Source organism: Coccomyxa subellipsoidea, assembly GCF_000258705.1.
Source record: "Coccomyxa subellipsoidea C-169, whole genome shotgun sequence".
In the NCBI taxonomy this organism is placed as follows: Eukaryota; Viridiplantae; Chlorophyta; class Trebouxiophyceae; family Coccomyxaceae; genus Coccomyxa; species Coccomyxa subellipsoidea.
The window spans coordinates 1,389,767-1,416,418 of record NW_005178031.1 but is presented as its reverse complement, the minus strand read 5'-3'; the positions used below and the strand labels follow the sequence as shown (position 1 = coordinate 1,416,418).

Below are 26,652 nucleotides of genomic sequence, written 5' to 3'. Positions count from 1 at the left end.
TACAAGTGATGGTACATGGCAGGTGCTCTGCTACTCTACATAGTATCTGGCAAACAGGTTCTCAGGGTTCGTCATGGCTTTAAACTCGAGAGAGTTGCCGCTGGGATCCTTGAAGAACATTGTCCACTGCTCACCGGGTTGCCCTGGTCACGAATGGCTGTTAACTCAGTTGCTCAAGTAAGTGCACATATGAGAGGAGCCACTGGGCTCATTACGAATCAAAGTTTGGATGGGAGGTCAAGTCTTACCTTTGAAGCGCAAATGTGGCTCCAAGATGAAATCGATGCCTGCTGTCTGCACACGCTCAGCGAGCTCATGAAACTGGTCCACTCCCAGAGCCAGACCAAAGTGCGGCACTGGCACAGGATCTCCGTCCACTGGACGCAGAATATCAAGTTACTCGATTAATACTGGGCCACTGCTAATCCAACACTTAGTGCTGGAGCAGGAAATCAGAGTGGGCAGAGATATACCAGCACTAGCTGTGCTAGAAGCATTGTAGCCCTTGATCTCATGGCACACAATTTGATGCCCAAAGAGACTGTAGTCGACCCAAGCACTGGCTGATCGTCCTTCAGGGCACCCGAGCTTCCTGCGAGCAGTACTTTGGCCCTGGTCAAAAAAAAACTGCTTTTGTTGCTAATATCGTGCTTTGGTGATTGTGAGCAGACCTTTTGACCAATGAATTGATGAAGTGATACTTACTTCCCATAGAATTCTTTTGCTTCTGCTACATCCCTCACTGGGAAAGCAAGGTGGAATGGCTGCAGAGTACTTGATGATTGGCAGCGTATTGTATGAGCAGCTTGTGCCTGCATACAGAATGTTAAAGCTGGATAATCTTTCTGATCATGCACAGCTTTGCAAGAATACTCTCTGACATGCGCCCAGCCTCTAGGTGGATTAGGAGTTGAACAACGACGTGCAAAGCGCACCCTGCTTTGGGAACCAATGAGACGAACAGTAGGGAGCACGCGGCTCATGAACATCTCAATTACTCGGTCAGGATTTATTTGTCGAGAGTCGATGCTTCTGCAATTGACTTCAACCCGAAGTTTCTCCAACGATCCAGAGAAAGAATTTGCTGTACACAAGCCTTCTTTACAGCATGATACATGCATCCATTCTCACCAGATCGCATTCTCAGTGGAATGTAAGACCCGAACAGTTGGAAACCCAATTTGAGTTTGAACCCCAAGCAATATGATATGGCCCCTTTTGGGGTTTCTCAAATGGTGCCTTGCTCTACAATATTGGGGAGACCAGTGCTTCTTTGCCAGACAGCAGAGGCATGAAAAAACCTTTGATTTGCGTGCCGGCCCAATGCGCAAGATGCAAGCTCTACACATGCAAATTCCCGCATTTGCATGCTCATGATCATGCTGCATCATGCAACCGCCAACTTTGGCATACGTGGCGGCTACCCTGGAGTAGAAGCCACCACTGGTAGAAGGTAGAACAGCCTCAAGTAATATCTAATTACCCGAATGCCATGATCTCTCACACCTGCGGCCCTGTCAGCCAAATACCACTGCAGCGCTCCAACTGCGTTCCAGATCACTCACTGAAAAGAGTCTCATCATAACCTTGCGATCCACACTGGCAGAGTCCCATTGACAGTGTCCCATACACTGTTGCTGCCTTGCACCATGTCTGAAAAAGCTGCCAGGATTCATTCAGGTAGATTCCTCCCCTGCCCGCTCTCTGTTGAAGCCTGAGGCCTAATGTCAGCTGTACTCTATGCCTTTCTCTGCCAGGGCCTGCTTTAGAAGGATCATCAGCTCCTTGTAGCGTAGCTTGGTGGCCTCCATGCATTGCAGCAGCAGCCCTTCATCTGCTGTTGCATGGCCTCCTGCCTTGTAGAGACCTGAGGCGCCATCACCCGGCTACCGTCAATGTCCATGTTCATGTCCATGTCTGCATGAGTCCCAAGGTAGCAAGCATTGAGAAGATTTCAGAACATTTGCAAAAATTAGAGGTCAAGAGCAAGATCGTAAGACTATATCAAAGCAACCATAGAAGAAGCAAGGGATTACCAACGAGGCTGCCGGACGCATCAACAATGGTCGATACCAAGCTGGCTACCAGCGCTTCTTCCTCTGATGTGGGGTCTGCTATAAGGCTGCCGCTGTACAGGCCACATGTGAGCGCCATCGGGACTGCCTTCAATCCAAACCTTCTGCTGTCAGATGCCGACCCTGAGATTGGCTTTGTCACCACCTGCATCACGAGCCGCACAGCTGTGAGTTTCAACCACCATCCTCCCAAACCTTGCTTGAGGGTCTCCTCTTTCCCACAGCAAGCCTCCATACACCTCGGTGTTGCATGCATGACTTCAGCTGCCGCATGCATGCCCTGAGCTGTGCCTCGTGCTCTGATGGTTCATGTGCATCCTCACTAACCTCGCACTTCTAGAGCATTGCCTTACCTGGCCTTGGTCATTGACCTCCACACGGGGCAGCTGAAGGCCCAACAGGGCAGCCACAGCCGCCAGCAAGCAGACATCCAGCAGACACCCATCAGCATCCAGCACATAGATGTCCAGAAACACAGCCCACGCATGGCTCTTATCAATTGCCAGCTCCTCCAACTTCACCGCTCCTGCCGTCCTGAGTGCTGTTCTGATCTGGATCATGCGCGGCACAGCACATCAACTAGTGATGGTTCTGCCGGACCAGACGCAACCGAGGGAACTTTCTCATGCACTCCCCGTGAGCTCTGATCAAACAACTGAGATAAAAAATGGGCGACACAAACACATCATGAAAGAGAAGCTGTTCTGCAGAGCAGACAGTCCAAACCTGCTCTTGCACACACTGTGCCGCGTCAGACGGCCGACCTGGCCGCGTCTCAGATGATGCAAAGGCCGCCATCTCCATATTCACTGCCAGGGTACCCTCTACAGGCTGATCGCTGCTGATCGCAAAGTGCTGCAATCACACGCCCCATCAGACCACATTTGAAATATCGATGCTTTGTCCATGATGCACAGTTGCAATCTGTGCTGGTACCTGCAGTTTTATGCCGGCCATGGCAGTTGTGTTCCCAATTTTGACCAGGGCTGAGCTGCTGGTGCTCTCCAGGGGATGAATTCCAATTGTGGTCGCTCTTGCGCCACCCAAAGGCCTGCCATCTGGCCGCAGGGATTTGCTAATGAATTTTGCGTAATACTCATTGGGATACAGGCGCTTGAAGGCCTCTGCCTGCAGCTCATTGCTGGCTGGGGGCACCACAGCTGACATTGGTAGAGCCCGAGCAGTCCGAGCTGTTTAAGGTTGTAACTTCAACTTTTGTAGCTTGCACCACCGGCCTGTTCTACGAATCTGTCAAGTGGCTACATATGCAGTCACACGACTCGGCACTTGTGGCTACTCACTGAAGGCTTCGCAAATTATTTTCATGATATAACATCCTTCTCCTGTTTAAAGTTCCAGAGATTGATCACGTGCTGCACAAGAGCGTCAGGATGATGATCTGGCACGATCCTCACAATATATGTTCTCTCAAACAGCTTACCACCACCTCTTCCTGCAGACAATAGATCACTACAATACGTTGTGGATTTGGTCAAATGATCTCGCTTAAACAATCTGGCCTCCCGGTGCGTGCAACACTGTTAATTTGCATCAATAAGGCTGCCCTGAGCGGGCAGCTTGGGCACATGCATGTGAAATGCTGTGAGCATGGTCCATGTTTCTTGTGATCATGCCGTGTCTCCTTGAGACAATTTGACATTAGGGGATTTTCTGTCCCTCTGTGATCAAAGGATGATGTCCTTTATCGTCTCTGAGAAGCTCAGAGTCACTTTGAATTTCACAGGAACCGGTTTCTGTGATGCGGGCTCATCATGATTGCTCAGCTCGTTGTATGTCTCGTCTACGCCATTTTCTACAATCTCCTAAGGATGAGGTGGACCCTTCTGCGATGTAGAACCGTGACAAACAGTCTTGACAACAGGCAAATGTGGCGCACCCTTCTCAAGTCCAAAATAATTCATCAGTGTTCCACTTTTGACAGGCAGGACATTGTTGCCTATTCAGTGGAATGCAGCCTAAGGTCTACAGTAAGTTCTCAATCTCTCTAACAGCTTAATACCCAGAGCTTTGAGGACTCATCCTGCGCGATGAAAAGAGTCCACTATGGCTTATTGCCAACATGCAAAAGCATCAGGTTTGCATCGGCAAGAAAAGAGGTGGTCTGATTGCTTGTATGCCTGGTCAACGTTCTCAGCTAAAGGATAAACTTCCAAGCAAATCCATGCCCTCACTCCTCCTCCTCTTCATAGTCATACTCTTCCTCATCATCCGCCACTGCAGCCTTGGGTGGCTTGGTTGGGGCCGGTGTGGCTTTGGGCATCTTTTTGGCCTTCTTCCTGGCAACGGTCGCCTCTGCCGCAGGGACAGCCCCCGCCTTGTGCTCCTTGTGGTGCCCCTCATGATGCACGTCGAAGGCATTGGGCCTGATGAACTTCCTGATGGCTGAATACAAGTCGTTGTGCTCGCTGCTGGCGTCCACAAATGAGCTCCTGTCATGCTCTGCATTCAAACCACACTTTGCTAAGCTCAGACCCATAACTTCGTGTTGCAGATGGTGTGAATTGTGCCTTCTTGGAAAGCAATGTAGGATCCTCCTCCAACTTGTAATTCTAGCACAGCTGCAGCACAGGAGGCAGTGACGAGAGGTAAACAATGCGACTACAGTGCCTGAGCTTTGCTGCGCGATGTGCAAAGCTCAGGCACAACTTATTATAATGGCACAGGGGCAGCACAGGAGTCTGTTACAAAATGTCAAGTTGTGATGGATTCAGGGGATCCTGTCAGAAGAACACGCTGTCAAGGAGGGCTGTGCTCACCATATAGGACGTAGCGCAGGTATTGCAGGACTTTCGCCCACTTCGAGTGGTCCGAGGCCACCATGTAGTCGGAGTGCGCCAGCAGCTCCATGTCAATGAGCATCTTGACCGTCCCCCCGCACTTCACATCATATCCCTGTTGCAGAAAAACCGCCAAGTAAATCAGTTGCAAGCCACAGGCAAGAGGTGGGGCATAGCTTCGTTCTGTAGAAGAGCGCAGCGCAGTGACAGGCTGTGGGGAGGTATTAAGTCCACCTCCTTGTTGTGCATGTCCTGTGAGAAGCCCTCTTTCCGCCAGAAAGGCGAGCTGCGGAAGGACTTGCACTTGAGATGCCTCTCAGCGGCCTTGGCTGCCTCAGTCACCTTGGCATGCTCATCGCCAATCACAACACATGTGCCACCCTGCCACAGGAAATCCATGCGTCATATTCGCGTGCAGGGTTCCGCGCATCAATGCATATCTGGTAATAGAATGGGCAACGTGAATTGGCAGGGGAGTAATGAGAGAATTCTGAGCAGTGCGCATCGCTCGACGCACCCTGACTTTGGGGTAGGTCTGTGCAAAGGTCTGGACAGTGTCCAACGGCGTTGTTGTCGCTCGTTTCTACAGTATGCACATTGGTTTTAGCCAGCTGCCTTCCTTAACATGGAACATGCAGATTCAAATCACGCGCCATGCGGTCAAGCAGCAGGTGCCATGAGCGAGAGTGACTCACCAAGAATTTATCCTCGAAGACTTTGTCGCCACCACGGATGTGAAAGCCCATGGTGGGATGCTTCTGCTCTGCAAGTTTCTCCAGCTGCTGGTCTATGAACTCCTGCACCCATGGCCTGTACTTCCAAACCTGCGTGGCATGGCCGCTTGTCAGTCACACGAGCACATCAGGGGACAAGATAGGCAGCAAGGTGTAGAACGCTAATGGTGACAAGCTCCGCGGGAGTGCAGAGACTCAAGCGAGCATTTAGTCCAGACATGCAAGATTGTCATGCAGTACTTCACCTTCTTCACGCCGATGAAGTCTAGAAGGTCTGGTTTTGTCTGGACAGTGTTGTACATGATCTCATCAATCTTCTGCAAGCTGTAGCGGGCACAGGTCTCTCCCGTGGCGCGCTCCTTTGTTTCGGACCAGGGCACCAGCTCCTCCTCTCCAGAAAAGAAGTCATGCCAGCCGCCATCCTCGCTGCACTTGTACTGGAAGTTTGTGTTGTCCAGGAAGGTGGTTCCGTTCCTTCCCAAGAACATGGGAATTGCGTGCATGAGGCTGTAGGCATTGTTGGCAAAACCAGAGCTATCAAGCTCGATCACGGTGCAAGCTTCTGTCCACACCCAGGTGTACAATAAAAATAGGAAGCTCAAGAAGCCTATGATTCGACGTGCCATAAGAAGGCATGTGCGGACTCAAACCATTTATAGGAGCCCTAGTCAGAGGAAATATGCGAACTCTAAATAATCATTTGAACTCATATCATAGATGCAGATCTGTTATGAATTGCAAAGCGTTTTCGATAAACCTGTGCCAACCCACAACTAGATGACGGGGTGTTCCTCGGGTTCTTCTATTGTACGACCAATTTAAACCCGAGACCAATTTGTATGCATGTTGTGTGTATATAATGCAAATTGAGTAGGGTTGAAAGTGCTCAACGATCGCTTTCGAGAATGCCAGTTTGTCTCGATCGTCAAGCAGTAGTTTAGCTCCGACAGCGCAGTGAGTCACTAGTGTACTGGTGGTCTCGGAACCCACCTTGCGACACTTGCGATCCCATTGTCGGTTGCTTTCTGGGTCTGTCTGCAGGTATACATGATGATGCACAGGCAAATGGCTATGTGAACACCGATCACAAGCGTAGAAGCGCAGCTATCGTTCTGCAGCTTTGTCCAGCACATGAGTTGAAGAAGGAACTTGTCTCTAGTTCCGATGGTGTTCCTAAGGGGTTGGACTCGGAGAGTTTCTCAAGCTGCTTTTGTTGCATTTCTAAGCCTTGGCAATTTGGCTCGGTGCTGTACGGTCTATGAGTTCAATGGCTCAGGATTTGCTGCAAACGCGTTTGCGCTAGCCCACATGGTGCCCATTTATCACAACACCAATGGGACTTTTTTCTTAGACAACACAAACAACCACTACAGATGCAGCGAGGATGGTGGGTGGCATGACTTCTTTGCCTGGGAGGACAATCTCGTGCCCTGGACTCAGGAAAAGGAGGACGCACAGCCAGATGCTCCCTGCATTCGCCATGACATCAGCAGCGTCAACAAGGTGGTGTTTGAGAACCTGAAGCTGAGCTGGGACGAGCTCGACTTCATTGGGGTAAAGAAGGTGAGCTGCTGAACAGGCCAATGACCTCAGACACACTCTGCTGATGTGTGATCTCAAAGGGCTGAATTAATGCGGTGGAATGACTCTCTGTAGCAGCAGATTTGTATATTTGCTGCTGCCGTGACAGGCGTGGAAGTATCAGCCCTGGGTCCAAGAGGCCATTGACAAGCGGCTAGACAAGCTGGCAGATGTGACCCCACCCAGCATCGGTTTCCATGTGAGGGGAGGAGACAAGCTGGCTGAGGACAAGATGCTGGTGAGACTAAAGTCTCCTTTCTTACCATTCTCCACCTCTGGTGCCATGTGATATCGTGGGGACCTTTGGCACCATCTCAATGTGAGGACTGGAAAAAGACAGTCACCGTGAGAAGCAGAGCTCACTTGCCCTGTGAAAAAGTTCGTGCAGCATCAACCTGAAAGGCTGTCTTTCTTTTCAGAATCGTCAGACAACAGAGGTGGAGGATCTGATCAAGAAGTTCATGGTCACATGGCCGGAGATCAAGGCAAGCAACATCTGACTGCACATCCTTTGCTGCAACGTAATCTGCGCATGTCTGCCATGTTCACCCCTCTCCAATGATTCCACTTGTAGCAGCCACGAATTCTCTTTTCTAATGAGGAAAATGCACTGCTGTATTTCAGGGTGGGACGTGTGTGATGATGGGGGATGATCATGCGCGCATTTCTGCGGCCTCAAAGCTGGCGGGCAAGCAGCTCGGCTGCAAGGTGTTCCGGGGGTCGCCATACTACAGGAAGGAAGGTGAGAACTTCTTGACGCACCACCTAGGCTTCTTGAGAGAACATTTGAGGGAACAACTGATCTTCTCTGATCTTATCTCTGCAAGGTTATAACTGGGGTCTCCCCCAGATATGGTTTTGATGCCGCAAAGAAGATGACCAGTCTCAGGTTGACTAAGCAGCTGTCTGTGTTGCATGGCAGGGCACTTGCAGGACCACTTCAACCAGCAGAGCTACGAGGACAAGTGCAGCGGCACAGTGCAGCTGCTGATTGACATGGAGCTGCTGGCCCACACCGACTACTTCATTGGGTCCTACAACTCACGCTGGCCGCGCGTTGTCCAGTACCTCAGATATGTGCTCTACAACAAGGACCGCAGCACCTCGGTGGACGCCTCTGCCTATGGCCTCGACCTGTTTTCCAACATCAAGCGCATCTTCCAGACCAACGCATGACTTGGGGCTTGTTTGGCCTTGCTGCAGCCAGATGTGCTACAGACCTGAGTGTGTCTGTTCCTGAATGCTGTCAGATTGCTGCTATGAATGTAATGTGGGATACCTCGCACTCCATGGCGTGCATATGATTGCTGTATGGTGCCGCTGATTAGTTCTGTGACGGTTGATTGAAAGCCTCAGGCTGAGCCATGCTGCATGTTGCTCTGCTATATGTATTGCCTTCGCAAGCTTGCCTTGAGGGCAAATTTCATTATCAACAGGATGCGGTGCACTATGCATGTTCCTGAAGCAGTGTGGTTTCACAATATAAATGAAGTTTATGGATTTTGCTGCAATCCTCCTTTGTTATGGACGTCAGGGGTGCCTAGAGGGTCTTTTTGGAACCGATTCTCATGATCATCGGAATAGCTGTATACTCGGCAGACAAAGTACCAGCGCATGACTTCCATGGCGCAGACACATGCAATCGTACGATCCAACGTTGTTGACATCAGCAGTTGTAAAAATATTCAAGCCCATGCTTGCCACTCACCGTGAGTGTGCACAGTGACTGAGCTTAGAGTCAGCTTTGCGGGCCAATGAATTTTGGAGGCACTCGCCCCTGCAGCTTTAGGTCCCGAAGGGCTGTGTCTTTGCTCCTTAAGGAAACTTCACTAACTGGATGTTCAACACAGAAATAACTTGATTGTACAGAAGAATTTCTTGAAGAAGCACAAAGTCTCATTCGCCAAGAAAATTTTTGCATGCATTTGCGCTCTAGATACTCTGCAGACCCCTGGCATCTTGCCTCGACTGATTCCATCAGCTTCCGAGGCGGAAAGTCGTCTTGGATTTTGAGCAAGGTGTACCAAAGATCGTCATTCTGATGAAGGCGATGAATGGGTGGCAGATCCTGGTCGTTGTCCTCCTGCTTGTAGGGCTATCAGAAGCCAGGTTCCAGCTTTGGAGTTTCGACACTCCGGATGACCAGGTCCCTGACCCAGACTTTTGCAGGGGTGCACCGTGTCCTCCTTTTGAGGTCGTTAGCAAAGGAAGCACGTACGAGCTGAGGGAGTATTCCAAAAGTAAGCACTTGATCTGTTCCAGATCAGCCGCTCAAATAAAGGAAAAAGTGATTCAAGTGGTCCTGATTGAGTGATGAAAAAATTACCGGTGATTAATAACCTATTGGTGCGATGCAGCCACCTGGATCGCAACCAATGCTTCCTCTGGAAATTTTGAAGTCGCGATCTCGAAGGCATTCGTGGTGCGGCTCTGAAGGACTGTGTGCATACCTTGTTATCTCCAGAGTGCTGCAATAAGCTTTGTACTTTGACAACGAGCCCTAAGGTTTCCTATTTTGGTGCAGCCTCTATACAGGTACCTTCAAGGGAACAATGCAGCTGGGCTGAAACTGGACATGGCAAAGCCTGTCCTTACCCGCATCACTCCCACTGACAGCTCATTTACTTCCACCGGCACAAACTACACCATGTTCTTCTATCTACCAAATCTGTCCAAGGTCAGAGCTACATCCTGCCGGGTGCACCCATGCAGTCAAGATCTTGTGCAAGCTCTTACGATGTAGTAGGTAGTACCAGGAAGGGAGCTTTGCTTCTGTGAAGTGCAGCTGCTGCAGCATGTCAATCATTCTGCACAAATGTTGATGTCAAGATCCTGTTGAGCGCTCCAAGCATGCTATAGCAAAGCAAAATGATGTGCCTATGCAGGAGACTGCCCCTGCTCCTCTGAACGAAAACGTCACTGTTGTGACATCACCCAAACAGCGCTTCTATGTCAGCGCGTTTGGAGGCTTTGCCACAGGCGGGAGCACTCTTAACGCAGCATTGCGGCTTGCTCTTGCGCTGAAAACGGATGGAAAGAGCTTTGACAGCACCCAATTCTATTATGGGCTGTATGATGCGCCCACAAGGCTGTTTGGGCGCCACAATGAGATCTTCTTCATTCCCCTGCCGGACTCCAGCAGCATCTTGCAGCAATGAGCATGCACCAATGAGTGAAACTTTATGAGGATTTTAGTTGGTGACTGCTAGAGTCTGATACTTTAGAGCTAAAAAGAACGCGGACATGACTGAAGCTCATGCTATGTAGGACATCCAACAACAAAACGTAGGATTGACTGAATTCGGAATTGTATCGCAGCTGTATAAGGCACAGGCAAGCGCAAATGGAAGTCCGTAAAGAAGCTGCAGGTCCAAAGTCTAGGTCACGACTTGCTGCATAAGAATTGTTAGAACCTCATTGGCATCTCTTGTGGCTCACAGAAATGTTCTGCCGTCATCCGATCATGATGTACTAGATCCCACCCTGCCTAATAAGTTCACCAAGATGTGAGAAGAAGATCTGTTTCATACTTGGACATTCATCACTGTGAGCAAATAAAAGAACCATGACTTCAACCTCCAGCCATCAGAGTCCATTCTTACTCTTCTTCTTAGGATACCCCACCCTCCCCTTCCCACCCTTTGACTTCTTGGATGGGAGTCTGGGGTGCAACGCCTCCTGCTCCTTGAAGTATTCTCTCACTGACGCATACCTGCAGGAGGAGCAGAACAATCACCTTCTGACGCCCTGACCAGATTGCAATGGGTACCATATACTCATCGTTAGCATCTCACTCAAACCAGAAGACCTGCAGCTGGGCCCTCACCAGTCACGATGCTTGGCTGAAGCATCCACGAAAGTGCGCCGATCCTTCAGGTACAGCGCAAACCGCATTGTCTGGATAATGTGCGGCAAATTTGAGTCAAAGGATCCTGCACGCATGAAAGCCAGAGCTTAAGGTTTCTTGAAGAGCAAGTGGAGCACAAAGTACCAAAAACTCTTCAGTACATGCAACGGGTTCCCCATTGTGGCTGAATGTGATGACCCACCAATGAAGTAGTCTGAGCGCGCCATAATCTCCATATCAGCCAACAAGTGCATGGTGCTGCTGCACCGCTGCTCTGTTGTCCCCTGATTGAAATCTTCCTACAGTATAAACAGGAAAAGAATCAAGTGTTAGCCAAACAGACTGTGACGTGCACTGCATGTGCTCGGGCCAGGCAAGGCAACAGAAGGGACAATGTGAAACTTTTGTCTAGACTGAGAGCAGAAGAGTGTCCTTTACCTGTGAGTACCCAGCCTTCCGGTAAAACTTCTTCCGCTTGAACACCTTGCAGCCAATCCTCTTCTGTGCTGCTGCAGCAGTGTCGTCTATCCTTTTGTGTGAGTCCCCAGCAAACACACATGTCCCTCCCTGCCACATCAGCAAGCTAGTAGGAAGCAAACCTTGGGACTAGGCGACCAGGAAACCAAGGAGAACTCTTGCAACAGCAACCATGCCGGCAATCAGCCCACCTTGACCTCTGGATATGTCTTTATGAAAGTGTCCAACAAGTCATTTGCCTGGTTCGCTGGGGTTTCCTGCATGCATGAACAGCGCCAGCTTACTACCTCTACTGAAGATACACAATGCTTCTCAAGCTTTTTATGACTCCTTGCATGGGCACCAACGAAGGGGTTCAGCTACAGAAGTGGTGTGCCAGAGGTGCCCTACATCAAATAGGAGCTCCTCGTCACCAGACGAATCGTCCCCACGCACGTGAAAGGCCACCGTTGGCCCTTTCAATCTGCGCAGATCCTTCAGTGCCAGATCCACCTCCTTCTGCGCTTCTGATTGAAGATGCCATATCTGAAAAAAGCATAACGAAGTGCTTAATAAAAGCTGCTTGGAGCCTGGTGCATGTAGGAGGATCCAGTCAAAATCACAGGTAGGTCTCTCAGGCATGCTTCATGATGCTGCCAAGTACTCACCCGACGTAGAGCAATACTGTCTAGCTCGTCCCATGTTGCACCCAAGAGAGCGACCTGTGAACAGTCAGTGCGATGTCAGAAACAATTCTGCTAATACTCTCAAGTGGAATGGCTACCTTGCTGTAACATACCTGATGATCGAGAGAAAGGAAATCAATACGCTTGCAGGGCTTCAGTTCTGCCGCTTCTACTTTCCCTTGCACTTCCTGTGTCCAAGGGATGATGCCAGTATGATTAAAGAAGTCGATTATGCCTCCAGAGCTGGAATCGTCACATCTGAAAGGGAATCTGCTGTGATCAACCAGAAAGGCACCACCGCCACTGCCTTCGTATATGGCAACCGCGTGCAATAGATGTAGAAAATTGCCCCCAAAACCCTCTTCGGTTAGCTCAAGAATGTGGCAGGACCGTGTAACGGGGATTGCGCAGAGTAGCGTAACCAAGGCCACCAGGAGCGGTCGGCGTTTCATTCCCGTACGATCAGAGTGCAAGAGATGGATCCTTGCATGTCCGAACAACAGCAGGTACAAGAGGAAGAATTTACAAATCCAGCATCAAGGTGTCGCGGTAAGTTCGGTAGTGACTAAGAGCTTCCTGATCAGATTCATTTCAAATTCAAATCTGACCTTGATGGCCTTTTCTGAGGTTGGGCTTTCGGGAACAGAGAAGCTGTGCATCACTGTGAAGATACAGATTCATGATATGCAGCCGCAGCACTGTGCGTGAAAAGACTCATTGGTAACAGGCCGGTCTAGTCAGTAGCTCAATCTCTAAGTTACAAAGGCCGAGTGCTGTCGCAGTGCCTCCGAGACGCCAGCTTATGCAGGCAGCCTGGCTCTGACACTCCCAGGAGGCCTCGGCCAGCAGCCGCTCACCCTGCCTTCTGCGGCCTTGGGATCCTTTCACCTGAACACCACAGAACCATGTCAGATGACAAAGGCTTTGAACCAGTCCACTTCTCATGGCTGGTAGCGCGGGCACCGCACACGATCTTGGGGTGCGTGTAAATTCATGCCTGGTGTGCACTTCCAATATAAAAGCTGTTCACAGCGCATCTCATCATGCACACTGGCAGTCGTGGCAGTCTGCCAGGAAGAAAATATCCTCACCAAAAGGTTTCAATGCACGTCCTCCAGCCATGTCCTTGTTTCTGGTGCTGCCGCTTCCCTGACAGACAGACACATTTGATCATTAGCAGGTTTGTTGCAGAAAACTTTGCTCTACTTCCGCTAATCACAGTCCAGCACAAAGAGCCACTGCCTACTCAATCACCGATCATGCACATCACAGGATCCCTCAGCATTCTTGCGACGCAGTGACCCTGCCTTTAGGGCTGTGAGAGCCATACCTTGGAAGCGAGAAGGCTGCTGCTGGCATTCTGCTTGAAGCGCGAAGGGCTGGCGGCCCACGCTCTGCCCTTGGCCGCCGCCTGCACTTTGCCGGGCGTCTCCCCAACCTTTGGCGCTTTCCTGGGAGCGGCCGAAGCATCTTGCGCTCCGCTGCCAGCCTTGCGCTTGTTCTCCGCCTGCTGAGCCCCAGTGGAAAAGGGAGATAATGCAAGTGCTGCCACTCAATATCTAATCAACAGGACCTTCAGATGCCAGCTTGACCTGCTACACATAAAGGCACCTGACTGGCAAGGCAGGGATGCAAAGACATGTCTGGCACAAGCATAGGGGCACTCAGACTGCTTTTCTGGCCGGTGCTGGTGCCAGTTGCGAAGAGCAGTGTTTGCAACAATCCAAATGCAAGTGCTCAGAATTATGACTTTTCAGATGCATCTGGAAGGCTCACCCTTGCAGGCTTGTCCGCCTGCAGCTTTGATCTGGAGGCAGGCCTGATCTTGGGGGATGACACTACTGTGAATCCCGATGATGCCAGCGCTTTAGACTTTTCCTGCGCATCCTTGAGGCTGGGCATGGTCCAGCCGCGCAGTGTGGTTGCCTGGAACAGCCACACAAGCCCATGAGTGAACTCTAGTGGGTGTCCCTCATGTCAGCATGGCATTCTGTTCAGTTGCCACTGATGTCAACATGTTACAAGGCTAGACAGGGCCATCAGGCTTATCGGCAGGGTGTGTTAATCTGCAAAAGAAAAGTCCCACCTTGTAGGAGTCCCAGTCCTCCTCCAGAGCACCCATGCTTGCGTTGGTGGCGCCATGCCAGATCCCGCTCTTCCTCCCTATAAAATCACACAAGATTGTCAGCACCACCCCTCCTCCTGCCTGGCTGTCAGCAGGCTGCACCCTGGTGCTGTTTGCAAATGCAAAATAATGCCATCATGAATGATGTCAGCGAGATCACAAGGTCATGGGCAAAAAGCAGCACCTCTCTCATAGGCATCCAGGGATCCAGACCGCAGTGACCTTCGCACATGCAGGCTGTTGCTGGTTGCCCTTTTCAGTGGTGCAACTTGAGGCTGGTCACAGGCCGCTCCGCTGTGACTGCTGCCTTCACCTTTCTCTGGCCTGTCTTGTGGGGATGTGCTGATGGCTCCTGGCTGCACCATAACATCTTCCTGGGCTGCTGGAGGAGGTTGCAGCAGAGTATGAGGCTGGGCTACACGGGGGCCCTGACTGGGCTCTCCAGCGTTATCAGACTCTGAATCCTTGTCTGCCTGTTCATCACTGGAGACTGCACGAGAGCGAGCAGTTGATGGCATCTCTGCCGGGCACGTCATGCCTGGGCCGCTGTGTTCCTGCATTCTTGAGGCCGCAAAGAACGCTGTCAAGAGGTACGGGTCTTCCGCATCCATCACCGCGGCTGAAGGATCCATGGTGCAGTTATCTGTCTGCTGACTGATCTGTGGCGGCTTATCTTCTGTTGCTGCAGGGCTAGGAGCTTGGTCTTCGTCGCGAGATGCTTGCAGGAGTGCTTCAGCGAGGTTTGTGCCCTCTTCGAGAAAGTCCATGTCTGCTTCGCCTTCAGCATGGATGCCTTTGGTCGCATCAGAAGGTGCAGCAGCTTCGTGCATGTGCCCTTCTGCAGGAAGGTCCGCTTTTTCATTGTCAGTGGCATGGATGCTGTCAACGGTCCTGAGTACCGTGAGAGCCTCTGGCGGCCTTTCTTCTGATGCTGGTTGTTGTATCGATATGTCTGTTTTTTGCTCAGCTACTGGAGTCTTTTGTGCAGCTTTTGCTGTAGGTTTTCTGCCCCTGCGCCTGGTGCTCACAGTTGGTATTTCTGGGAGCTCTTCTGGCTCTCCAGACTCTTCACCTCTCCTCGAACTCCTTGTTCTCATGGCAAATGCACTTGGTGAGTGCGTCAATACCTATATTGATGCTTCTGATACTGACTCCTTTACAGTACACAGTTATACTTGCTCCAATCTTACGAATACGCGGACAGAGGGCCTTCAACTTGATTCAAAGTTCTCTATTGAATGTAACAGTTTTCTTTAAAGCAGGGTCACAGACTATTCATGTCCTCCAATGAGAATTGCTGCAGCCTGCAGATCTGTTTCGGTAGAAATTGAAATAGGAGGGTCTCCTTTCATGACCCTGCCAAATAGGGGAATATCGTATACATAAAATGTCTTTGGCCATCATGCAATTTGCATAGGACCTGCTTGTCTCCAGAGCGCTTAATTGATCAAGCTATCTCAGTGTGCTATAACTTTGCCCCATGCTGGATCAGTTCACCTTCATGCCAAGCCTTATTCAGAACCGCCTGCTCAATTCGCCGGTCAGCCGCCTGCTCAAACTGCGGCACCGCGGCGGCCCTGGCAGGTGCCTCCCAGTGCAATTTGATTTTTAAAATTTGCCAACAATCAAACACCTTGATTCTCATAGAAATGCATACCATCTAACTTGGGGCCACTGACAAAGAGCATATACATATCTTGAGATGAGCAACTTGCTTGAAACAGTACACAATACTTACACTAGCTAGTGATGGGCTGCCCATTTGCGTTCATGCGATCACATGACCCTGGTATGAGGTCGGAATTAGGGTCCCAGACCATGCCTACATCTGAGAGAGACTGTCTCACAAAGTAGTACAGTGCAATTGCCTGAGTACGGTATCCATACCAGAATCACGAACAACTTAAAAATTTTGCTGCAGCCGGTGAACAGATGAATATTACCCTATTCTCTCTCCATTTTGGATCTCAATGCCAGTTCCTTCAAGTTCCTGAGAGGGCAGTCTCCATGTGACTCCTTGCGCGGCTTCCCATTGCTTGCGCATCTTGGACACCGCTTCCCATGCTCCACCATCAGTACATGCAAGTCATACCTGCAAGCACCAGCACACATAAAAAGTAAGCCGTGCAAGACACCTCTGCATGACACCAAAAGTGACAGCACATTGTGTATGAATCTGCATGCCATCACCCTGCATTGCTATGAATTTTGCTTCAAAGGTGCCACAGGTTTTGCTGCACACCTGACGTCTGCTGGCACATGCAAATTTAGGTGCTCATAGGCAGCGTCTCGGGTGGCCTTTGCAGGAACCCAGCCCAGGCTTTTTGAAATGCGCCACACATGTGTGTCGACTGGAAACTCCTCCCGTGCCAGGCAGAACATGAGAACACATGCCACAGTCTTCTTTCCGACGCCTTTGAACCTGCACAGATGGAAAAACAAGGGCAGGCGCTAAAACAAACCATACACCTGATCAATTTCTTTCACTGTTCTCATAATTACCTACTGCAATCAGCATCCCTACTTGCCTGGACAGTTCTGCTTTGATCTCGTCGTCTGACATTTCCCTGAGGTACTCCATGCAAATTTTGCCTCGTTCCTCCAGCAAAGTGGCCAAGATGGCTTTTATGCGCTCTGCCTTAATATCTGCGAGGCCGCCCATCCGTATCGCCTCCTCCATTTTGCCTGCATCCAAGATTGCATCGCATGAGGCGCAGTGCTAAATCTCGTAAACATTTGAATGTAAAATTGCCAAAATCACAGTGGGTCAGGTGGGCACTGAAGGACATGTCAACCTGGAGGAGCTCTCAGCACATCCTCCCATCCCTCTTCTCCTGGGAATGCAGCCTTCAAGCTAGCAAAGGCTCGGTGAGAGGTGACATCTGTTGTATTCTGGGACAGAATGGTCCTGACCTGCGCAGGGGGGCATGCATCATCAGATCCATGCCGGGCAACAGGAAAAGATCGTGTGACACTGAAGAGCCACAATAATGTCTGTCGGTGTTTTGCTCACCAAAGAGTCCAGTACTGTCTGCTGAGAGTGAGTGTGCAGGCTGTCAGCTGCGGCCGCTGCCGTTCCTGCATCAATTGGCTTGTGCTGCCGTGGCTCTCCATGCAATAGAGCTAGGGCGTCACGTGCTGCCTGCAGTGCCGGTCTGCTAGTTTGTACCCGGGAACTTGCGCTAAAATTACAAATGATCAAGATTTCAGTGGTCTGGGGCTGCGCATGCTCACCCTGCACTCCTCTGCTGTTGGCCGCACAAAATCCGGGAACGGAGATTTTGGGCTGATCGAGACGCCTTTCACTTCCACCTTGGGCTGGTCAGTGCTCTCAATCTTCACGCTAGGCTCCAGTTTCACTTTGCGCCGCGTTTTCCTGTTTGTGCTCTCTAAAGCTGGGCCCCTTTTGTTGTTATTTTCGTCCTCCGACTTCACTGCCCTTTTCCTGCCATTTCTAAGATCTGATGCATTGGGAGGGCTGGCAGCTGACACCCTCTTTTGCTCTAATGTGGTGGATGGCTCCACCTTGATTTGCACCTCCTCCACCTTTACAGCTTTCATTTGACCCGTGATTTTGAATCTGTGCACTATTTTACACCTGTAAATTGTGAATGTATCGACTCCTGCAATCTGTACTCGAGCTTTCACCAATTCCACACTCCAAGATCCTATAAATAGAGATCTGCTTGAAAAGGAACGCTTGCCCAAATCAATATGCAACAATGTGTTGATGCTCACCAGGTGATCATTGACGACCTTCCTGTGTGCAACAAGTTGTCAATTCACGCATGCGTGGCAATCTGCATGTTGACCCATCACGTGAACCTTCCTTTACAGTCATGTGACTTAGTATACTTGATCTTGGAATGTCTGCACTTTCATCACATGCAGTTTTCGAAGGGCTAGAATTCAATTGATTAAGCAAGTACTTTACCAAAGATGCATACTTCTCTGAACTTGTACCGTGCTTCGGGTACTGCGCTGAGGTCAGTTTCCGTTCCGGATGCAGAACGCCCCAGGGTCACGTTGAGGCTCGCCCCGCAGAAACCAGTGCGAACTGTCTGCAAGGCGGCAGTTTCAGCACCGGTGAGATCCAAATAATTATTTGTGTTCCACTGTGATTAGATGTAAACCGTGTACAGCGACTACCCAGATCAAAGAAGTGAACAGTTATTTTGCTTGATACACACGATCCAGGTTCAAGTCTCACACAATACACACCGTTCAATACCTTTGAATGATCTACTTATGAGGGCAGACTGCTCTCGAAAGCTTTCTCAATTGCAACGCTCAGTGTGTACTTTTTGGTCATCTCTACATGCCTCACAGCTGTAAAAAGGATTCTGTCAGTGAGATACCTCTGACCAGACGCTGAGGAATATGTTTGAGATGTCAGGCACAATAGACGCCAGGAATATGGGCAATGCTGACATAGACTGTGAACCCTAAATCCCAGGCACCGACGGTTGGCACAAGCAATGGAGCAGCAGCACCACAGTACAGAGTGGCAGTGCTCGGCGCCAGTGGTTACACCGGGGAGGAGGTTGTGAGGCTCTTGGCCCTCCACCCAAACTTCAAGGTCGCAGCTCTCACCGGGGAAACGCAAGCCGGCAAGGTGATCTCTCAGAGCCTAAATAATGCTGCTCCTGCCTCCTGTCAAAACTCATTAGGTTTACATGTCAGACTAAAGGATTGCCTTCCTTCAATGGGCAAAAACGCTGAGGTCATTGTCTTGACTGTTCAGGAGTTCTCAGACGTCTTCCCCCATCTGGTCACGGCGACCAATGTGCCCACCCTCACAAAGATTGCGGAGGTGGACTGGTCCGAGATCGATGCGGCCTTCTGCTGCCTGCCGCATGCGACGACACAGGAGATCCTGAATTCGCTGCCCCGCCACATTAAAGTGGTGGACCTGTCTGCCGACTTCCGGCTCAAGGACATTGCAGTCTATGCTGAGTGGTGAGCCACATCTTTTTCCTGCAGCACATCCTTAGGGTTGGCTCCGTCTTCAATGTTGACATGCATGATGGCAGCAACACGCACCCCCTCTATCTTTACCACACAGGATGTCTTTGTATGTGAACAGGTATGGTGGCGAGCACAAGGCACCAGAGCTGCAGAAGGAGGCAGTGTACGGCCTGACAGAGCTGAACAGGGAAGCAGTCAAGACTGCTCGCCTCGTGGCCAACCCAGGGTGCTACCCAACCACCGTTCAGCTCCCCCTCTGCCCCCTTCTCGAGGTGATGCTCCCCTCATTTGTGGCACATCTATTGTCTCCAAGCCTCCTGGCATTGCAAAGCATTGTGGCATGGTGTTGTTTTGGAAAGTTTAAAGTCTGTCTGATCATTGTGCTGGTGCACAGGCTGGTCTCATTGAGAAGGAGGACATCATTGTGGATGCCAAGTCTGGTGTCAGCGGCGCTGGCAGAAGCGCCAAGCAGAACCTCCTGTACACTGAGATCGCAGAGGGCATCAACTGCTATGGAGTCGGCAGCCACAGGCACATGCCAGAAATCGAACAGGTGCCTTGCTGGCCTCCCCTTGTCTCCTCCATGTGATGCCATGGTGCAGTGGGGTGTTTGGCGAGGGCCTTTGCTTTCTGAGCAGCAGGGAGATATTGAGAAGAGGGTGACTGGGGTGTGTATTGATCAGGGATTGAGCGAGGCAGCGGGGGCACCAGTAAGGATCAGCTTCACGCCCACTCTGATGCCCATGAGCAGAGGCATGCAGTCCACCATCTATGTGCGCTTGACTGAGGGGACCTCTGTTGATGACCTCAGGGAGCACCTGCAGGCAAGGCCTCTATGCACCCTCCTGCATGCTTCCACATCAGCGCTGAATTTGGTGATCCTAGCACATTTATTGTGAACCCAGCGCTGAATTGACTGGGGTCACCCATGCTATGTAAGGGTGTGGGCGGAGATGCTGACAGAAGATATGGTGTCGTGTAGAAGCGGTATGCGGATGAGACTTTCGTGCACGTTCTTCCGAAGGGCAGCATTCCCCACACACGGCATGTGCGCGGGTCCAACTACAACCTCATTGCAGTCTTCCCAGACCGCATCTCTGGGCGCGCAATTGTCATCTCAGGTAAGGCTTGATGCTTTGTCAGTTGATGCTTTGTTAGCTTTGTCAGCACTTTGTCAGTTGGTCCAGAGTGCATTCTTTTCAATCGGTTAGGAAATGGTGTCTGCAAGTGTACGAGCGGGTTGTGTGCTGTGCAGTCATTGACAACTTGGTGAAGGGCGCCTCTGGACAGGCCATCCAGAACCTGAATGTTGTCATGGGCATCCCTGAGGAGACTGGACTGCTGCAGCAAGCTCTGTTCCCTTAGGCTTGGGTGCTCATCTGATGCTGTGTTTCCTGTCGCACCACACACTCAAAAGAGAAGAGCTGAAAATTTTGTGGTTCACTTCATTACGAACGACCCCGTGCATTTGATGTGAGAATGAAAAGACATCTGAGTGATCTGTCTGGTGCACTTCTTGGTACTTGACTTGACACAGGCAAGGCTCTCCTGTATTGCCTCTGCGAGTGAGGGAGTCTCAGGTCGTGACCAGGGAGTGGCAGGGAGTCACTGACTCACCTGCTAGGTACACTCAAATAACCGAGGTTCTCATGATGCGACATTTTGCTCTTTTTGAAGGTGCATCTGTATCTTTTTCTCTATTTGTGCTCATCAGTGAATGCAGACGGTTGCATGCCTGGTCCCCATCAAGGCAGTGGCCTCAGCCACAGTGTCTGCGCAGTGCAGATGTCATTAGTGCATGCATCTGGAACACTGTGTAAGGAGTTGACCGCTATTTTACAGTGCGATCGGCTGTCAAAACCTCCTGCAGCATCCAACTTCATTGTTACTTGGCTACCTTTAATCCCAGAAGGAGCTCTGCAAGTGCCGAGTCAATTGCTTTGCTGGCCTACCGATGAGTCATCACGAGGCCAAATTTCCGACATGGATTCAACTTGATTTCGTTTAACTTTACGAAGGAGCAGTACACAGGAAAGTTTATCATCGAGAGGAATATCTAAAATTGTTCCAAGATAGCAGGCTATTGATAAATTCCATTTCCAAGACAAGTTCAGATCCCAAGCCAGTGCAAACTCCGAAACGTCTATTCGCAGCACCTAGTGCCATTTGATTACTATCGATTCATTTGCAATAGATCGATCTTCTACTTTCTTCATATCAGCTGCCAATGCGCAAGTGAGTGTTGGGCGGCGGCATGTGGCACATCGCAAGGCACAAGGCTTTCTTCCTACATGGTGCTTCTGAGCTCTCTAAGAGCCATCAGAATATTCTGGGATATACGTCAAGAAACTACTATAGCTCCAAGAAGTGGTCAAATAGAAGGGAGCGTACACCACTAGTAACACAAGCACAGCGCCAGTCACACCCCACCAGGGATAACCAGGAGACATCAACATCAGATCGGCGACAGGATGGGCTTTTCGGCCGTAGAAGCTTCCAATTTTATGCAACATGCCACCCAGGTCAGCTGCCTTGTATTTAATAACCTCGCGCTGCATGCTGTGTCGCTGCTGCATTATATATTTTTCTCGACAAAATTGGATATGCATCTGCAGGTCTGGAAGAGGTTGTTGCAACAGAAGTCTCTTCACCTGAGATTGGAGGCTTCCAAGTGCGTCCAGGCAAGGCCGGCGTTTCATTCAGGTGCCCTCCTGTTCTGAGAGGCCCAGTAATATTTGCCTGAATGAATAGTGTCCTGTTACTACGATTCGCATTCATGATACGAAGGTGAGTAGGGTCAAGAGGGTGGGTGTCCCAGGGGGGACTCTCTGGAGGTGGGCTACCGGGCAAACCTCTGGCTTCGAGCAGCCATCAGGCAAGCTGCAGATCATGTTGCTATGGTGTCCTCTTGCATGCTTGAAGACATACCATGTGGCTCTCTCCTTCACTGAGGTTCGGCAGCCATGTTGATCTTAGCAATGACGGCCGCAGGTTGCTGGTGCATGTGGCAGAGGGTCCCCTAGATGGCAGTCAGCCAGGGGGCGATGAACTGTACAGCTTCTTTAGAACAAGCGTGGATTGGCCTTCGCTCCTGCGCCCGGGCCAGACATTTTCTGTGCAGGCAAGCAAGACTTGCTTGCACCCTTTCTTAGCAGGACTCACTGCCAGTCGCATATTTTCATGAGGAACTCCAGCAGCTGTGAAAACCATTGGATATTCATTAACAGGAAACTGTTGCAGGCGCGCGTGAGAGACTGCACAGATATTCCATCCTCCCTTTTGGTCCAAGTCAGGGCTCGAGATGCCATCTGCGACGCCATCAGAGACTCAGGGTGAATGCCATCTTCTTTCTTATCACCTGGAGATATCTGGCATTGGTTCTACGGCCCTGTTGTTCAAAATTTTCCAGGATGAAGCATTCAGGAGAAACAATCCACTAAGTACTTAAACCATGCAGGCGGGACCGGCCACAGCCCCCCACTGCAGAGGCCCCAGCAGACTTGCCACTGTATGCCGCTCTCTGGCGCGACCACATCACCCTCTACAGGTCTGGTTACCATCAACATCCTGAACAAACATGTGTTATCACCAAGACTAGTCAGCTCTTGTCAACTGTTGCATTCACTGGTGCTCACCCTGTTCACCCCGGATGCAGGGATATGAGCGGGGACTCGCTGCACCGGAGAGGATATCGATCGGCGATGCACAAGGCGTCCCTCAACGAGGCGGCTGCCGCCGGCTGCCTCGCCCTTGCCGGCTGGCCGCAGGCCGCCGCTGCAGGCATGCACCACTGTCCTTGTGCCTATTTCCCAGCTCACTTTACAGTATCAAAGCACAAAGCAGCAGCAAACCACCTGCCAACTGAGACACTCTGCGCAGACATTGACCATCCAAAGCAGGCAAAGGTTATCGACAGACACATTCCGTGCAAATCTTATCGTGCAAAGCACCAGGAATTGTCGCCTAAGGCAAATTTACGACAGTCATCTACAGAGCAACGGAATATGTCAACAGGCACATTGCATGGACTGCAGGGAAGGTCCTGGCGGACCCCATGTGCGGCTCGGGCACGTTTCTGATAGAGGCGGCGCTGATGGCGACCCACTCTGCGCCCGGCTTGTACCGACGGCGCTGGCCGTTTGAGCGCTGGCCCGACTTTGATGCTGCCGCCTGGAGGCGCGTTGTAGCGGATGCCAAGGGCGCCTGCCGGCCCTGGAAGGGAACGCTGCTGGGCAATGACATCCACTCTGGCGCCCTGTCCCTTGCTGCAAAGTGAGTGCACTGTCACCCTTTATGGGCTGCCGGTGCAAATCTGGAACATAGTCAGAGTGCAAATGTGCCTGTGAGCAGTGCAAGCGCCAAGCTAGATACTGAAGGCTGTGGATAGTATACAGGATAAGCATCAAGCTAGAGACTAGGACAATCATCAAACTAGGACAATCAATCAAGCCTGGAGCCTTCTGTATTTTGATCAACAGGCTCCAGGCTCTTGTGCCTCTCTAGCTTGCGCTTGCAGATGAGTGCTGTCTTGGCATGGTTGAGACGGCCCTTCGCACTCCTGATATACCCCACATAACGGGTTCATCTATGATTGCAGGGATTTGGGGAATGCGGGCTTGAGCAAACTGGTGCAGCTGACGCATGGGCCTTGCTCTGAGTGGCAACCCACCCAGCGGCCGGCCATGGTGATCACTAATCCACCCTGGGGCAACCGCCTTATGAGCCCCAGTGGTGAGGGCGGTCCTGATGGAAGGTAGCCAGCTTCTTCCTGCTGGGTTGGCCAAACCTGCATATCATTAACTTATGACTGCCCAGACACGATGAGCTGTAGAAGAGCCTTGTCTAAGGGGATCCCAAGTAGCAGCACTCGTTGCTTCAAAGTGTGATTATTCTTCTCTTCAGATTCTGACTCCTTGTGTGCCAATGTCAGGCAGTCAGAGGAGGCCAGCATTGATCCAGATCTTGAGGCAGCCTGGAGAGACCTGGGATTCTTCCTGAAGGTGGGCACTTATGCCCCGGCGTTCCTTAGTTTTCTTTTACTGCCTGTCAAGGAACATTGGACGCAGGAAGGAATGTTGAGGAGCTGTGTGGTGGTTACCCGTGCAGGGGCAGTGTCCTGAGGCTGATGTGGCAGTGCTGTCGGGCAACAAACACATCACAAGCATGCTGCGCATGAAAGCGGACAGGCGATTTCCCATGACCATCGGCGGAGTGGACTGCCGGCTCATCAAGTACAAGGTGGGCAACATTGTTTGCACCCATCAGAATGTTGGGAAAGAATGGCTGTCTTGGCATAAGTGCTACCATCCTGGATTCTTGATTTGTGGGTTCGTGTCACCAGAGTATGGCATGTTATTGTTTTGAATTTTGGGCCGGTTGAAAATTGAAATTGCTGAGTTGCATCTCTTGTGATGTGAATGTCCAGGTGCTTCCGCCAAAGCCAGAAGGGTTTGTTCCCGCAGCCAGGGAAAAGATTAAGAGCAAATCTATATGGTAGCAAACCAATTTGAGATCATATGATTTATCCTGTGATCGAGCTCAATCTCACTGTCCTGGAACTTTTTCTAGAATCTGTGTGGCCATATGGCAGATGCATATGCATTCTTGCCATAAACTTGCCATTCTTGCCCTTGCCACTTGTCAAACTTGCCATTGACAGGTCTCTATGGAATGTAAGGGCTTTTGTCATGTCATTGTCAGGGCAATCCACACCTGCCTGTCCAGGCTTCAGCTCATTACAATTGGCTAAGTATTGCATGATCATACAAAAGAATGCTTTGAATGTCTCCCACTGTCCTTACAACTGTACAGGTGGCAATACTTTGTTGTTCTTCAAATGCCTCATCCGTTTTCCATGCAAAGCATTGGCCGAAATTGAACTCTTAAATTCCCATCGATCCGCAGATTCATCGTGTTCACGCCTTTTGCGAATTCATTTTGATGCGCTGACCCTTGTAGGTTGCATTGTGAATGATGAAGTCATCTGGTGGTTCATACTCCTGCAGCACTCCACCCAATCAGGCAGGAAAGCATACAAAGCATGCAGAGCAGAGAAGAAATATTCTTAAAAAAAGGATCTTAAAGCTGACCAAATAAAGGGGACGTACTTCAAGTGTTGTTGTGCCATCAGATTGCAAAGGTGTAACTTCCCGGTAGTAAGTACAGTCACGACCTGCAGTTACACCATGGGTAAAGGTGCCACATCCTGGTATGTGTAGCCTTTCATATCATCGTCTGCAGTACAATCTGTAGGCCAAGCAGGTTTTCACATGCTGAGGGTGGTGGTCCTTACCCTGCCTGCGATTGTAAGGAGGAAGAAAGAGGTCCAGCACAGCACAATCCGTCTCACCCGTGAAGGCATGCAAGTTCCCCCCGTGCGGGTAGAGGACAGAGGGAGGATCTCCTGCCTGCGTCATGCTGACATGTACATTAGCACGTTCCATGCGCAGACACAGCTGTCACAGTGGATATTCAACAAACTGCCGGAGGATTGAATGTCTGCACAAGTCTGCAGTCCATTATTGCAAGGCTCTGACCTGTATGACAGAATCTGTCTGCAATGTAGCCTTGCGCTGACCGTCTCTGTCGAAAGCTCCTTCTGGCTCTGCCCAGTCCAAAGATCGGACATGCAAGCGTCCGTACAGCACCCTGGAAGTGAAAACTTTTCTCTGCTTATGTCCAAACATCAAAAGACAGTATATCCCTTCAATAATCAGTCAGTGCTCCCAACAACGTCCGTCATTAGTGCTCGAAATTTGCCGAGGTTCATTACCTGGAGAACACCGTCATTCCTGGGTGATTGTGCAGAGGGATTCTTGAATTGCATGGTAAGCGAAAAATGCCGATGGACAGAGCCTCCTCCTCGTGGATATGCAGGTAAGTCATGCGGCCACTGCCACAAGCAGGAAGGTAGAGTCGGTGAGCAATGGACGGTGTGCATTCCAGCGCCCCAATACTTGTTATATGGATACATGAGCAGGCACTTTCAACATACCTTGTGGACGCTTCGCTTTCAGATCTGCCCCACAACCTGGACAAAGCAATATAAGGACGTCAAGAGCTTAGCGCAAATAAAGAGCATGATGCATCTTGCCATGCGCTGGCATGCATCATGCTTCATTCAGTGTGTAGAAACACAATTTGTTCCACAAGGGTTGTGTGGGACAAGGGTCAGAATTTCTTGGGTAAGGCAAGAAGTATCCAACCTGCCAACAAGCCCTGTCATTCCTTGACCTCTTCCGTTCTGCTTGCTGCCCTGTAATCAATGAAGGGCTCTAGAGGGTCAGCGTCTTACTTCAAGTGATCAAGCACCAGAAAGCGTCTGCATGCTGTCATAAAGGTGATGTGCTATAAAGCTCACCTCTATTTTCGTAGGAGCGGTG

The 26,652-nt window shown here is 50.6% G+C and overlaps 9 protein-coding genes across 9 annotated transcripts; 4 read left to right on the top strand and 5 right to left on the bottom strand.

Annotated features, from left to right (window-relative positions):
• Window positions 1-30: 30 nt before the first annotated feature.
• COCSUDRAFT_17441 (Glyoxalase/Bleomycin resistance protein/Dihydroxybiphenyl dioxygenase) lies at window positions 31-818 on the bottom strand (the record flags this gene model as incomplete). The annotated part of the gene is made up of 4 exons (XM_005646072.1): window positions 31-143; window positions 249-377; window positions 474-592; window positions 706-818. 4 exons carry the CDS (start codon window positions 816-818, stop codon window positions 31-33), a joined length of 474 nt encoding a protein of 157 aa, XP_005646129.1.
• A 909-nt stretch (window positions 819-1,727) lies between these two features.
• Window positions 1,728-3,242, bottom strand: COCSUDRAFT_56794 (3'-5'-exoribonuclease/RNA binding-like protein; the record flags this gene model as incomplete). Its single annotated transcript, XM_005646071.1, has 5 exons — window positions 1,728-1,867; window positions 2,037-2,220; window positions 2,429-2,626; window positions 2,802-2,930; window positions 3,012-3,242. The coding sequence occupies 5 exons, from the start codon at window positions 3,240-3,242 to the stop codon at window positions 1,728-1,730; spliced, it is 882 nt and encodes a 293-aa protein (XP_005646128.1).
• Window positions 3,243-3,923: 681 nt separating this feature from the next.
• COCSUDRAFT_66957 (hypothetical protein) lies at window positions 3,924-6,095 on the bottom strand (the record flags this gene model as incomplete). Its single annotated transcript, XM_005646070.1, has 6 exons — window positions 3,924-4,535; window positions 4,853-4,988; window positions 5,108-5,254; window positions 5,391-5,456; window positions 5,569-5,697; window positions 5,853-6,095. The coding sequence occupies 6 exons, from the start codon at window positions 6,093-6,095 to the stop codon at window positions 4,264-4,266; spliced, it is 993 nt and encodes a 330-aa protein (XP_005646127.1). The 3' UTR covers window positions 3,924-4,263.
• Window positions 6,096-6,631: 536 nt separating this feature from the next.
• COCSUDRAFT_54031 (hypothetical protein) lies at window positions 6,632-8,880 on the top strand. The gene is made up of 5 exons (XM_005646069.1): window positions 6,632-7,170; window positions 7,298-7,426; window positions 7,608-7,673; window positions 7,813-7,930; window positions 8,111-8,880. Exons 1-5 carry the CDS (start codon window positions 6,772-6,774, stop codon window positions 8,362-8,364), a joined length of 966 nt encoding a protein of 321 aa, XP_005646126.1. The 5' UTR covers window positions 6,632-6,771; the 3' UTR covers window positions 8,365-8,880.
• Window positions 8,881-9,212: 332 nt separating this feature from the next.
• Window positions 9,213-11,574, top strand: COCSUDRAFT_54030 (SOUL-domain-containing protein). The gene is made up of 7 exons (XM_005646068.1): window positions 9,213-9,428; window positions 9,546-9,610; window positions 9,713-9,865; window positions 10,074-10,900; window positions 11,015-11,120; window positions 11,238-11,334; window positions 11,474-11,574. Exons 1-4 carry the CDS (start codon window positions 9,230-9,232, stop codon window positions 10,344-10,346), a joined length of 690 nt encoding a protein of 229 aa, XP_005646125.1. The 5' UTR covers window positions 9,213-9,229; the 3' UTR covers window positions 10,347-10,900; window positions 11,015-11,120; window positions 11,238-11,334; window positions 11,474-11,574.
• A 4,690-nt stretch (window positions 11,575-16,264) lies between these two features.
• COCSUDRAFT_7019 (DNA glycosylase) lies at window positions 16,265-17,599 on the bottom strand (the record flags this gene model as incomplete). Its single annotated transcript, XM_005646067.1, has 6 exons — window positions 16,265-16,394; window positions 16,545-16,724; window positions 16,837-16,987; window positions 17,098-17,215; window positions 17,316-17,444; window positions 17,537-17,599. Coding segments are annotated over 6 exons (771 nt in total), but the record flags the coding sequence as incomplete, so codon positions are not given.
• A 602-nt stretch (window positions 17,600-18,201) lies between these two features.
• Window positions 18,202-21,105, top strand: COCSUDRAFT_33707 (N-acetyl-gamma-glutamyl-phosphate reductase). Its single transcript, XM_005646066.1, has 8 exons — window positions 18,202-18,388; window positions 18,759-18,917; window positions 19,047-19,261; window positions 19,389-19,542; window positions 19,665-19,823; window positions 19,954-20,094; window positions 20,253-20,391; window positions 20,526-21,105. Exons 1-8 carry the CDS (start codon window positions 18,242-18,244, stop codon window positions 20,633-20,635), a joined length of 1,224 nt encoding a protein of 407 aa, XP_005646123.1. The 5' UTR covers window positions 18,202-18,241; the 3' UTR covers window positions 20,636-21,105.
• A 1,824-nt stretch (window positions 21,106-22,929) lies between these two features.
• COCSUDRAFT_43269 (putative RNA methylase) lies at window positions 22,930-24,767 on the top strand (the record flags this gene model as incomplete). The annotated part of the gene is made up of 6 exons (XM_005646065.1): window positions 22,930-23,068; window positions 23,305-23,542; window positions 23,868-24,023; window positions 24,201-24,270; window positions 24,377-24,508; window positions 24,696-24,767. 6 exons carry the CDS (start codon window positions 22,930-22,932, stop codon window positions 24,765-24,767), a joined length of 807 nt encoding a protein of 268 aa, XP_005646122.1.
• A 646-nt stretch (window positions 24,768-25,413) lies between these two features.
• COCSUDRAFT_83511 (hypothetical protein) lies at window positions 25,414-26,140 on the bottom strand (the record flags this gene model as incomplete). Its single annotated transcript, XM_005646209.1, has 4 exons — window positions 25,414-25,442; window positions 25,563-25,677; window positions 25,807-25,918; window positions 26,043-26,140. Coding segments are annotated over 4 exons (354 nt in total), but the record flags the coding sequence as incomplete, so codon positions are not given.
• Between the last annotated feature and the right edge of the window lie 512 nt (window positions 26,141-26,652).

Coding starts and splice junctions, on each gene's coding strand:
- COCSUDRAFT_54031 (XM_005646069.1), top strand. CDS start 6,772: ATGGTGTTCCTAAGGGGTTGGACTCGGAGAGTTTCTCAAGCTGCTTTT. Junction 7,427..7,607: donor TGGCTGAGGACAAGATGCTG/GTGAGACTAAAG, acceptor CTTTCTTTTCAG/AATCGTCAGACAACAGAGGT. Junction 7,931..8,110: donor GCCATACTACAGGAAGGAAG/GTGAGAACTTCT, acceptor GTTGCATGGCAG/GGCACTTGCAGGACCACTTC.
- COCSUDRAFT_33707 (XM_005646066.1), top strand. CDS start 18,242: ATGCATACTTCTCTGAACTTGTACCGTGCTTCGGGTACTGCGCTGAGG. Junction 19,262..19,388: donor ATTGCAGTCTATGCTGAGTG/GTGAGCCACATC, acceptor GTATGTGAACAG/GTATGGTGGCGAGCACAAGG. Junction 19,543..19,664: donor CCCTCTGCCCCCTTCTCGAG/GTGATGCTCCCC, acceptor GCTGGTGCACAG/GCTGGTCTCATTGAGAAGGA.
- COCSUDRAFT_54030 (XM_005646068.1), top strand. CDS start 9,230: ATGAAGGCGATGAATGGGTGGCAGATCCTGGTCGTTGTCCTCCTGCTT. Junction 9,429..9,545: donor GCTGAGGGAGTATTCCAAAA/GTAAGCACTTGA, acceptor GGTGCGATGCAG/CCACCTGGATCGCAACCAAT. Junction 9,611..9,712: donor CGATCTCGAAGGCATTCGTG/GTGCGGCTCTGA, acceptor ATTTTGGTGCAG/CCTCTATACAGGTACCTTCA.